Below are 12,725 nucleotides of genomic sequence, written 5' to 3'. Positions count from 1 at the left end.
CAAACAGGAAGGAACCTTATGGTTTAAATGTTTCCACTGGAGAGGTGGCTAGAACGAGAGAGAGAGAGAGAGAGAGAGAGAGAGAGAGAGAGAGAGAGAGAGAGAGAGAGAAAGGAGGAGGAGGAGGAGGAGGAGGAGGAGGAGGAGGAGGAGGAGGAGGAGGAAGAGGAGGAGGAGGAGGAGGAGGAGAGGGAGGAAAAAAGAGGGGAGGGAGGGAAAAAAGGAGAGGAGAAGAGAGAGGGGGGAGGGAAAAAGGAGGAGGAGAGGAGGGAGCGCCAAAATTTGGAGAAAGAAAAAGCTTTTTTGAGTTCAGCATTTATTTACCTAAATCCTATATTGAGGCTTTTGTTATTTCATGATCCAGATTCCCTCCCTAGCCCCTGGAGCCGAGTTTAGCTGGCTTACCCAGTCTTCTCAAAGCCTGGCAGCCAAAATCTGCAAGGGCCATCTAAAGTCTAATCCCTCGGAACCTAGGACCTAGCGGCTGCGAGGCCTGCAATGGCCCCGCCTTTTAGGTACCCACGCTTATTATGATTGGCTCGGGGCAGCGTGGCCCCGCCCCCGCCATGGCCGCCGGCGGCTGCGGATCCTGGGGCCCTGGAGTGCTTCTTTGAGTGGGCCCGGCTGCTGGGCCGCCGGCTCCGGCGCATGGGCCTCCGAGGCGGGGCCGCGTGCGCTCGGGCCATGGCGCGCCTGGGTGCGGTGCGCTCGCACTACTGCGCGCTGCTGCTGGCCGCGGCGCTGGCGGTGTGCGCCTTCTACTACCTGGGCTCCGGCCGGGAGACCTTCTCCAGCGCCACCAAGAGGCTGAAGGAGGCCCGCGCCGGGGCCGCCGCGCCCACGCCGCCCGCGCCGGAGCTGGCCAGGGGCTCCGTGGCGCCGGCCTCCGGTGCCAAGGCCAAGAGCCTGGAGGGCGGCGTGGCGGTCCCGGTGGACTACCACCTGCTGATGATGTTCACCAAGGCGGAGCACAACGCGGCGCTGCAGGCCAAGGCTCGAGTGGCGCTGCGCTCCCTGCTGCGCCTCGCCAAGTTCGAGGCGCACGAGGTGCTTAACCTCCACTTCGTGAGCGAAGAGGCCAGCCGCGAGGTGGCCAAGGCCCTGCTGCGGGAGCTCCTGCCGCCCGCCGCGGGCTTCAAGTGCAAGGTGAGCGGTGGGTGGCTCACGTCTGTTCTCTGAGCTGTCGTTGGCAGCTTTAGTGAGCGCTGTCCGATTCCTGTGCCTGTAGCCTGTCTAATATTCTCTGCCCTGTCCTGCACATGCATGTCCAGCGTGCTGGAGATCTGGTTTGGGGGCGTGTCCTAGATTCAGACTTAGCAGGAATAGATCTGCAGTGTTAACTAGTCCGTCTCCCGCTTCATTCGACACTGTTTCCTGAAAGATCAGCCTGCTCTATTTTACTAGCTTCGCAGAGTTCCTAAGAAGTGCCTTTCCAGTCTACACTCGTTATATTTTTTGACTTCTGAGACTGGAACTGTTCCTTTTGAAGGCACCAATAGTCATCATTCGGAGCTATGTCTTCCGGTCAGGATCTTGGGGAGGCCTCTAGAAATATCGGGGTTAAACTGGAGTTTCTTAGTAGTATTCTCGGGGGAAACCATCTCGTGTCCTCTCTGTGTCCTTTTCCCTCTTGCCCTTAAGGACCCGAACGAGTTGGGTAAGCCACAGGTTCCTCCTGAAGAGGAAGTAAAAGAAAGCTCTAAGAGATGCAGATGGGAGCCGACCAGCTCGACTTCCTAGCAGCTCCCACCTCTTCCATCTTCTGATATTCACCTGCCTCTGCTTGTCCAGGATTGGGTTCTTGACCTAGTGTGCTCATTACTCTCATCAACTTGCTTGGCCCGTTTTGACCCAGTGGTTGTACAGAGCCGGTCCAGAGTCTGATTATTGCATAAGAGGGGTGGATGGCCTTTAAGGCTGGAACCTGATGCTGGTGGAAGGCATTGGGGCAAGAGCAGAATTCCTTGTGCTTGTATGTAGTCTGGTGACAAACCAGAGCAGCTCCCAGAATCATGCTGGGTTCAAGGGTCCAAGGCGGTTTTGTGTTCACTACAGAGTCATGTCCCAGTTGCTTGGTGGAGCTCTTCCTTGACTCTCCTTTCTATTCCTGTGGCTATGTCCTCAATTTCTTTTGTATTTTGGGCTTGTTATCCAGACCAGACTAGCCTTTGACCAGTGTTTTTCTGCCTTTGTCTCCTGAGTGCTGGATTACAGGTGTGCATAGCCCTGGCTGGAAATGTCCTAAACTGGATTGGGTTTATTTTGGATCTCACTCTGTAGTCTAAACTAACCTGGGAACTCATTGTGTAGCTCAGGTTGGCTCAAACTTGGGCCAGTACTTCTGAGTGCTCCATTATTTGTGTGTCACCACAACTGAATTCCTAACTATATCGAGTATGTCCTTACATAAGCCATCTTCTCTGCTCACAATGTTACTTGCTTTCCTCTTCAGGACCCTTCCAAGCCCAATCCTCCATAGCTTGGAGGAGCTTTCCATCCCTGCTTCCCCGCATAGCACTGAAGATGTGTTTTATGCCTAAGACACTAAGGACAACCGCTATGGTCAGGAAAGGGTGCCTGGACTGGAACTTCATCCTGTAGTAGGTCTAGAAGTGTCTTTGATCAGGGGTTTGTTTCAGAAACAACCCTGTTTTACTTACCTGGAATCTCCAGAGGTAACTCAGCCTGTACCTGTTTGATCCCCAGGCCTCTAACATTGGAGAAACCTTACTATTTCAGGGAGAAGGCCACAGGGCCAGTCTAGGCAGATCTCGGGTTGCATAGCAGCTCGGGCCTGCTCTGCATTTCCAGATGTGTTTCCTCCCTTCATCAGGCACATGTACTCCTGTCCAGCCTGCGTGCCTAAGCTCATGTCAACCCAATGTTGGACTACTGTCTCCGTTCCAAACCCTGCTCCTCTCCCAGTACTGTCAGCTCCCTGGAGGTGTGCAGGGGACCCATAGCTGAAGAAGATGTCTTTTCCCATTGGTACTTCCCTGCCATTGTGCTTTGTCATACCACCTGGCCTGACACAATCCCTGCCATGTAGTTGGCCTGAAGATCAGGCTGCTGTTGTGTTTCCTGCTCTGTGGAGCCCATCTCTGACAGCTGCAAGCCTTCTCACAAAGCTTGGTAGCAGCTTCAAATGACCCGAAGGGACTGTCACCTTTCCTGTTGAGGTGTAAGTGGTTCTAACTCGACAGTTCTCAACCTGTGGGTTGAGTCATCTTTGGGGGTTGAATGATTCTCTCACATAGGGGTCACCCAAGACAGATTGCAACTCATAACAGTAGCAAAATTACAGTTATGAAGTAGCAGCAAAAATCGTTTTATGGTCAGAGGTCACCATAGCATGAGGAGCTGTGTTAATGGCCACAGCGTCAGGAAGGGTGAGAAGCACTGCTTTAATCTGGACAACGGCAGGCAGGTAAGGGTATCAGTCTTGAGGTCATGCTGCTCCCTTTGCTTATGAGTCTGTATTTTGTGAATCTGTTTCTGTGATAAAAGGTACCCCTGCCCCCCCCCCCCAAAAAAAAAAAAAAAAAAACCAGCTTGCTTCACTTACTTTGATTTAATTCTTCCTGGGCTTTGGAAATCTCCCTACACAAGCCATTCCTCATGCCTTTAATCTTCCTGGAATATACTCCATCTCTGTCCTTCCGGTCTCAAGTGTTAGCAAAGCGCTTTGACACTGAGCCACACTTCTGTCTCTGACATCTCTTAGCTACCCTGTCTGCCTCTGACACCACGCTCTTCATGTGTGGGTATCTTTTATTCAAGGAATTGTTTCTTTCAACATTGATTAGGAAATTAGAACTTCTCACACAGGTCAGGTCAGCTGGAAGCATCTTCAGGAACAGACAACAAAGTAAAGAAACTCTGCAAGGCCACTGGGGAGTGACTGGCTTTGAGGTGTCCTGTTTCTCCCTTTTAAAGATTACCTCTCTCTTGTAAGAGACGTTTTAGAGGATGGTTTGCTCCAGGGAATGTTGTGTTGGAACAAGAGGGTCAAGCCGCCCTAGAGACAGCCTGGGAGTTGTCCCAACAAGAACCTGGCACTCACTCCATCATGTCCACAAGATGTAGAGCTATAGTGAGCTGGCATAGGACCTGTGTCTATTCTCAGAGTTGCCTTCCCAAGTCACCTTCAAGTGATAAACACCGGAAATAGATAGAGAACGTATCAGGAACCTTGGACTATGTTATGGTTAATTAAATATTAGAGGAAACATTCGCTTAACCAGAAAAATCTCATTTTGACTATTATAGAGAAAATTTCAGAATTTGTTAGCTTGTTATGTCCTTACCATGGAAGTACTTGTAACCAAATGTCTGAACCTGCTGTGTCCCAGGAACCAACGTAGGAACTGCTCGGACAGTTCATCTTCTCGCTCCTCAGAATCACGTGTTCCCTAAAAACACTAAAAAAGTCCTGGGTGGTGCCACAGTCCCTGGTCCACATTGTTCTGGGTGGTGCCTAGAATGTGCACTTAGATGGAGAGGTGCAGGTATTTCTGGGACAAGCCTGCTACTCTCCTGTTGACTGCCCAGAGCCAGCTCAGGCTCCCTGGCCTCTGCTCCTGGGGAGCAGTGTGCCCAGCAGAATGCCGGCTTTCTATACCCGTTGACTGACAGCTCTCTTTCTGCCTCTGCCAACTTGGGGAGGGTGCAGTTGTCACCATAGCATATGATTCCCTTTAAGCTTCCCGAGTTCCCTGGCACTTCCAGCCACCGGGCCCCTGGAAGCCAGCTTTGCTTTCCTCCTCTATCTTGTCATCCTAGAGCTTAAAATTGGGCATCCCTTTCTGCAGATTCACTTCTGAGCTCCTTCTTTGTCCCTCTGTCAAGTGGAATCCCATACTTATAAAACTTAGGTCAAGACCTCTGACCCCCACCTCTGTATGGTTTTGCTGAGCCCATGATGGCCTGGAACTCAAAATTCTGCTGCTTTAGTCTCCTGGTGCTGGGATTATAAGTGTGTGCCCTCGTGCCTCACTAAGATTTCGCTCTTCCATGGGCTTTTCTTACTGTATCACATCCAACAGGGTGTACCCGGAAAGCCTGACAAGAGGCTGACTTAACACATTTGGGCTGGTTTCTCATTTAAATAGTCTGGAGGAAAGCATATCTGGCTGGCACGTGAGAGTCCCATGCAGCCACGAGGCTCTTTCTAGAACATTCTCACCCTCCTCAGAGTAAGCCATCTTGTCATGGTCCAGGATGGCTGTTGAGGCTTGAACCAGCAAATCTGTGTTGCTTTGTGTTCAGCCCAGTGTTTCTGTGGTTTTGGTTTTGGTCCAAAATCAAATATGGACTTCCTCTGCTGACTTCTTGATAAAATAAACACAGTGAGCTGCCATCAGAAGCAGCCCCAGTCCTGCACAGTCACTGTTGACGCCGCTGCTGGTCCTGTTCCTTGTAGTGTCCTGCGTTGTCACCATTCTGTCTGCTCAGGTATCACCATTTCTGTTCTGAGCCCCTTTTCTAAAGCACACCCTATCTTTCCCATCCTGTGTGTGTCTTTTGTGGCCCATACTCATTTGTCTGTCTACCCACCCAGCAGATGTTGGATGCTTACCCTGGATAAGCACTGCTCTGGGTTTCTGTGAACCATAGCAACAGGACAGGCCTCTGGGAACTCACGCTGCGCAGTCTTGGAAATGTGTGTGGGGTGAACTCTAAACAAATAAGTAAGAGAGAAGTTTTCGTGGAGAAAAGCAAAACAAGACATGGAGCCAGGGGTTGTGCAGATGTTCAGGGTAGGGACTTGGCCATCTTGTGTAGGTGGTCCAGGAAGTTTCATGGTAAGGAGATGAGGGAGCAGAGTCTGAGGGAAGGGGAGAACTTTGCCCCTCAGGAGCAACTTCTTCAGAGAAGACAAGGAGGGGGCTGAGGTACTAATGTGCCTGGATGCTTGAGAAAGTGACTGACCCGTGGACTTGTTCTCCTGTGAGAAGACTCCTGTGGAATCCTTCTCTCCCTGCTAGAATATCCCTACAAGGCAGATATGACCTTCATCTGTCAGGTTTTGGGAATGCACAAATGATACCTCCATCCTGAGTCTGAAATGACCAGTGCCCCTTAGTCTGCTGCATAAGCAGGACAGCCACTCAACCCCCTATACGGATGGACCAAGGACATTGACACACACACACACACACACACACACACACACACACACACACACCCTGCTCTTCCAGGGCCACCAGCAGCAACATGGACCAGGACCTCACTGTGGCCTCAGGTGGCATCACTCAACCAGGCTGTTCCTCACTGCCTCTCTTCACTGTGCCCACATCCTTCTGTTTCTCTTTCTCTTCCATTTCTCCACCACCTACTTGCTCCTCTTAGTGGTGCCTGGGGTCTCTGGGTGTCTTCCACATGCACTGGGTGGGGATGAGCATAAAGTTCTTAAGATTCATATTGTAACACACCAGTACCTTGTCCCTTTTGTACTTAGATGATATTGCACGATACAGGTCGGCTTTCGTTACACAGCTATCAGTTGATGACGTTTCTTGGGGCAGTTATGAATAAGTTTGCTGTGGCCACTTGCTTATAAGTTTGGGGATCGACATGCTTTTAGATCTCTTGGCTATAATGTAGGGGTAGAACGGCAGGTCTTCAGAACTGCCAAGTTGGTTTCAAGGCAGCCGTGTTGTTGCTCACTGCTGCAGCAGTGTGGGACCTAGCTCTCCACGTTCACTTGTCTGTGGTTTTGCTCTTTGGTTGGTTTGATTTGGTTTTGACTTGCATTTTCTTAGTTACTCTGAGGTGATCGTGTGCTGATAAGAGCAGTTGGATAAATATATTTGGCAGTATTATACACTCACTGTGCTAGTTAGTTTTTCCATTGTGGCAAAATCCTGAGGCGGGGAGAAGGAGGGCTTGGGAAGGAAAGCTTTATTGTGGCTCAAGGCTCCAGGGGTTTCAGCCTGTGGTGGTTTGGCCTTATTGCTGTGGGCCTATGAAGAGGCGGAGCTTTGTGCTGTAGAGGTGTGGTTCCACTGCTGGTAGTTGGAAAGGAGGAGGAGGGAGAGGGAGAGAGGAACAGAAAGGGGAGGAAGAAGAGAAAGAAGAGAGACAGAGACAAGAGAAACAGAGAGAGACAGAGACAGAGGACATCTCAAGAGTATGTCCCTGGCGACCTCCTTCTTCCAGCTAGGGCCCATAGCTAACAGTAGTATCAGTGGGATTGTCCCATTGGTTAGTCAGAACCCTAACACATTTCTGAAACTGCCACCTATTAATATTCTATTGTAGGGGGATTTTTTTTCTTTTCCTCTCTTTCTCCCTCATTTCCTCCCCCTCCCTCCTCTACTCTGCTCCTTTCTCTCACCCTTCCTTTCTCATGTAGACCAGGCTGGCCTCAAACTTACTATGTAGTCAGGATGGCCTTGAACTGATTCTCCTGCCTCTACTTCTTGAGCACTAGAATTATAGGCATTTACCTCCCCCTCTGCCAGCTGTTAGAGGAGGCATTTCATATCCAACCCCCAACATTTTATTCCTAGCCCCCGAAGGCTCCTGGGCTCCTACTGCAAAGTAAATGCATTGGTTTATTACCAGGAGTCTTCATAGGCACAGTTCCAGTATTGATAAAGAAAAAAAGGGGGGGTCAAAGTCTCCTCTGAGATTCAAGGCAAACTTAGCTGTGAGCCCCTGTAAAATTAAAAAGCAAGTTTTAAACTTCCAACATACTGTGGAATAGGCTAACATTCCTGTTCTGAAAAGAGAGTGGGCAGAGAGTAGGGTAGCATGGAGAGGAGGGACAGGGCTGCAGTGAGTCATGCCCCGTGGCACTTCCATCTCTGGCTTCACCTCTGGCAGGTGAGCTCATGGCATAAAGGGAGTACCAAAGTGACCAGAAACCCTCCGGGCCATGGCCTCTCTCCTGGCCAGCCTGTGCTTGTTACCCGTGACTCATCCTGGCAGGTGGTTCATGTTCTTGGGCCTCAGGTTTCTAGAGCAGTGGTTCTCAACCTGTGGGTTTTGATTCCTTTGGGGGCCTAATGACCTTTTCACAGGGGTCACATACCTGATTTCCTGCATATCAGCTCTTTATGTTATAATTCGTAACAGTAGCAAAATTACAGTTGTGAAGTAGCAACAAAATAATTTTATGGTTGAGGGTCATCACAACACGAGAAGCTACATTATAGGGTCACAGCATCAGGAAGGTTGAGAACCACTGTCATAGAGTCTCCTTTGGAGCATACAGTTTCATGTATGATCCTCTCAAGGGCTGCCAGCCCCAAATCCATAACTTTTACACTTGGTGTGTATACAAAACCAGCATCACATGGAATATGTCAACATGTGCCTTTAGCTGGAGACTTTGACCCTTGGATCACAGATGTGGGGCTTCTGAGACTCTGGATGGCTGAACTTGGGGAAACACTGAATTACCTGGTCCTTCATGAGCAGACAACTGGAAAGTCTTTTATTCCTTTAGACCTTTGAGTCCCAGGATAGGGTTGGCTGCTTCCTGAGGTTCCTGTAAGGTAGCTTTCCTGTTGTCCTGATACAAAGTCCTTAGTTAGCGTCTTTACAAACACAGTTTGAAAACTTATTTATTGTATGTGGGGGGTGTGAGTCTGGGTGTATACGCGCCACAGCAGCCTGTGGAAGTCAGAGGACAACTTTGGGAAGTCTGTTCTCCTCATCATGTGGAGCCCAGGGGTCACACTCAGGCATCAAAGTCAGTTCCTTTACCCTCAGAGCCATCTTGCTGCCGTGCTTTTTTAAATAAATGGTTCTTAATTCTTCAGCTACTACACACTTTTAACCTGTTGCTAAACTACAACTTTTTCAAAAAGCAAGCCTTCTTTTTGCCCCAATTGGTGCTATAAAATACCCAGAACACCCTGTTTTGTCGTTTCATTCACCAGATTGTTATGTCATTTTAAAGTTCAGCTTTACACAAAATCTCTGGGTATGGACAAAATGTAGCAAATTCTTTTGGGGGTAGGAGGATGGGTGGGTGGGTGGTTGCATCATCCTGTCTGAAGCCTCTGAACTCAACTGGGGGCCTTGCTATATAGGCTTCTGTTCTGAGACCATGGAATCACCAGTAAGCTCTGCTCACAGTGCCCTAAGGCTTCTCTCAGACAGTCTCAAGTTTCTCCCATCAGCCACTTCCAAAGACCTGTGGGCCTGGTGGTCAGATGCAGTGGCAACACCACCTGATTTTCAGTGCCGGTTTTCCTTTAGCCACATTGTGTCATTGAGGCAAAACACACAAGAGAAAACAAAGGAGGACAAAATTAACTGCCATCAATTCCAGAGGTTACAGCTCCATCTTAGGTCTGAGGTGAGGTGGGACATTATAATGACAGGAGGGTGTAGCCTGGCTGCTTACAACAGATTGAGACAGCAAAGGGCACAGCCCCAGTGACTGACTTTTATTATGCCCCTGCTCTAGTCCCCACCACATCCCTGTAATGCCAGCGGATTATGAGTCCACCAAAAGGGAGTTAATCCAGTGTTCAGGGCTCCTGAGATGTGCTCACTCTCTAAAAGCCCTGCCTCAGAACACTGCTTTGAGGGTTGAGCATTCAACACGTAATTTTAATTTGTTGAGTGTCAGGGACGTTTCATATTCAAACTATAACAACCCAAGTGTGTTTTATAAACCCAAGCTCCCAGCAACTTTAACTCTCCTCTTTCTACCTTAGAACATCGTTAGAAACCTGTGTAATTTGAAGAACATGGCTAGTGGACCTCACAGTCCTGCTTTTGGCTTCTCTGTTTTTGACTCCCTGGGTTAGGAAGGCCTCTGGTTAGATACCTTATCTAACCTGGGCTGACATTCCAGCTCTTCTGTGCCTGGGTCAGTACTGGGGAGTTTATGCCTTGGGTGGTCCATGTCTTTGTCTTATGCTTCTAGATGTGCACTAGGGGAGACCTCTGTGGAACTTCGGAGTCTACAGTTTTCTTGGAAAAACTGTCACCCAGGTCTGCATGAGGAGAGGCCCAGTCACATCGCACAGGCTTCTGGAAAGCCTGCGTAGTGGAGGGCCACTGTCTCTGGTTGGCCGCTGGAGGGCGCTGTGGCACCGTGTTGGTTCGCTCCATGCCTGGCCTTTGGGTCTCCACTGAGTGCATGCTTTCAACAGCCCCACTCACAGGCTTTATAAAGAGGGACTAAAGAAAGGTGGCCACATGGCCTTTCTGAAGGGTCTTTTCTGTCTTGTTCAGTGCAACACCGGGTTGATGAGACTGATTGTGGTTGGTTAATGGGTCTCCAGGACAGCTGGATCTGATTGTCTGTTAGGAGTGTAGACATGGAGGAATTCTGGGAGCTTAGCTGGGGCTGTACAGCTGGCCTTGTAGTGCTCCTCTGACATACCCTTTCCTCATCATCGAGCCTAGATCCTGCTTCAGATGTGGGAACTGTGTCAGTGGAGACAGGTGCTGGGCCTGTCTGTAGCCCTGGCTGGTCCAGTGCAGGCGCTTCAGGTCGTTGGCTGACTGTGTTGGGATTCCCACCCGTCAGGAAGGAAGGAGGGAGGATTGATGCTGTCCTGTGAGCTGGAGAGCTCCGACCCACAGGCCTCCTGCACCCACATTATGCCTGGACACCACAGGACCGAGTAGCGTCCCCAGCTGCTTTCCTCATACCCTCTCTGCTTAGAACTTTCCTTTGTCCCGAGTCACCCCCACTGTCCTGTGGAACATGGAGTACTTGTCAGATGGCCAGGCCTTTATCATCTTCCCAGGCTGCAGAGTCCTTAACCCAGAGGGCCCCACGGCAGGAAGCAGCTCTACCTGTTTTGAACAGCTGAGCCAGGTCATGTCGGCTGGTGTTGGTGTCATGTTTGCTGTTAACTTAATGTGCTCCAAATCAAAGCCATTTGTTTCATTTATTGGGGGTGATTACTGTTTAAAAGCCCCAATTAAGCAATCCTCTCTGGTGGAATGATGTGCCACAGAGTCTGGCATCCGTTCCCCTGCACAGAGGGCCTCAGGCTGGGAGAAGAGGTGCCCCCATCTGTCCCCTCCCTCCCTTCTTGGTCTTCTCAGACCCTGTAGCTGGGAACTCTGTTTCCCCACACTTGCTCACTGTCCTTCCTGCCACTAATAGTCTATCCTTGGTCCTCCAGGGAAATGCCCCAGGGCAAGAATGTGTGGCTGGGACCTGGGTTCAACTCCAGTATGTGACATTTGGGACCGGCTGCCCTGGGTATAACTCTTCCGAGCCTCCACTTGACTTCCTCTCCCTGATGGCCTTCAAGCTGTGGGAGAAAGCAACACCACAGGGCCTACCTGGCTCTCAGCCAGTGAGTGATAAGTTGGTGGCTGCTACTTCCGGTTCCTGAGTAGGCGTGTCAGAGCAGTTCCTTTTCTGCATTCTAGAAGACAAACCCACTTGGAGGGAGGTGCAGCCGGCCTGCAATAATAGCTTTGCCCAGGCTTACTTCAAGGAGTCTTGTGTTATTCTGTGTCCTCCACAGTCTCTAACAACAGTGTTCCTTCATGTCTGCTCCTCTCTCCATTCCATTACATTGCCTGCTTGTCCTGAAGCAGGAGCTGGGTGCTTTACTGGATCCTCTGTTGTGCCTTCCCGTCTCCTGTAAGCACTAATCAGGCTGATGAGAGCGAGTGGGGGAGGGGAAGGAGAGAGCATAGACTGTATCTGTGCCATAGATATGTGTCTTTGCTGCTGGAAGGAAGAGGCTCTAATCTTCACACACCCCTCATCCCCTCGGAGCCCCCAGAGTACCTACCTGGTGCTGGGTGCAGACTCTGAATGTCTGCTGCTATTCTGGAGTCAGTGGAGAGCTGGAGTTTGTGCTTGCTGTTTCTCCAAGGCAGTGTAGACAGACATGCTGGTCTGTGAGTGTGGTTAGCTTCCAGGAGCTTCATTGGAACTCTCGGGAACTAACAGTTGACAGGCGATGCTTTACCTTCTGTCAGTGTCTTTCCGGTTGTTTTCTTGGTCTGATTGCACACAGATTGCTATATTAAAGGACTGGATAAGTACAAACTGCCAGTGATTTAGAAGGCCGTGCCACCAAGAAGCCCCACACTCCCCGATATGCTTGCAGGCATGCTCACATTCTGAGCTCCTGCTCACTTCCGGTGGGCTTGGGCTTCACACTTTGTGGCTCTTTAGGTACTGGATGTATGAGACAAGGTACCCGAGTATCATGGCAGGCTGGTGTGTGTGTGTGTGTGTGTGTGTGTGTGTGTGTGTGTGTGTGTGTGTGTGTGTTGGGGGCGTCAGCTTGGTGGGGTCCTGACCAAGATGCAATTCTAGAAGGGATTCACTGGTCGGCTACCCAGGACACCTGCACAAGGTCAGGCATAATGCTAATTTGGCTTTGGTGTCCCAGGCCACCCTTGTCTGAGGGACCAGAAGATAAAGCAGGGCATTCCTGGAGTGCTTGGGGCTGCCAGAGGGAGCAAGGGCCTTTGAGGATGCCATTGATGGTAATTTGGAGAAAAGGGGACAGAGGCCACTGGGATGGTAGGCCCCTGACTCCTTTGCAAGCGGGCAGGGGGAGGGGAGCCTGGTTGAGGGAATGTTTGCTGCCTGGGTTAGCAAATCATCCAGCAACAGGGAGGGACAGCTGTAGAGACTGCCCAAGGGTGCCTGGCTTGCAGGCAGAATCACACCCCTATGCTTGGCTCCTGGCTTCCTCTCTGAATCTGTCCATCCCTTTGCTCTCTTTAGTCCTACACTCCCCAGGAGGCTGCTTTCTCTTGTGTTATTAGAGTGG

The 12,725-nt window shown here is 50.4% G+C and overlaps 1 protein-coding gene across 1 annotated transcript in view; it reads left to right on the top strand.

Moving 5' to 3' along the window:
- Positions 1-560: 560 nt before the first annotated feature.
- Xxylt1 (xyloside xylosyltransferase 1) overlaps positions 561-12,725 on the top strand; it is a 124,954-nt gene continuing 112,789 nt past the window's right edge. Inside the window, exon 1 of the mRNA XM_034515635.2 lies at positions 561-1,146. Within this exon, the coding sequence (XP_034371526.1) occupies positions 649-1,146 (498 nt within the window). The 5' untranslated portion in view covers positions 561-648. The remainder of the gene's footprint in view (positions 1,147-12,725) is intronic.

This window comes from Arvicanthis niloticus, chromosome 12 (genome assembly GCF_011762505.2).
Source record: "Arvicanthis niloticus isolate mArvNil1 chromosome 12, mArvNil1.pat.X, whole genome shotgun sequence".
In the NCBI taxonomy this organism is placed as follows: domain Eukaryota; kingdom Metazoa; phylum Chordata; class Mammalia; order Rodentia; family Muridae; genus Arvicanthis; species Arvicanthis niloticus.
This window is presented reverse-complemented; position numbering and strand designations above follow the sequence as displayed.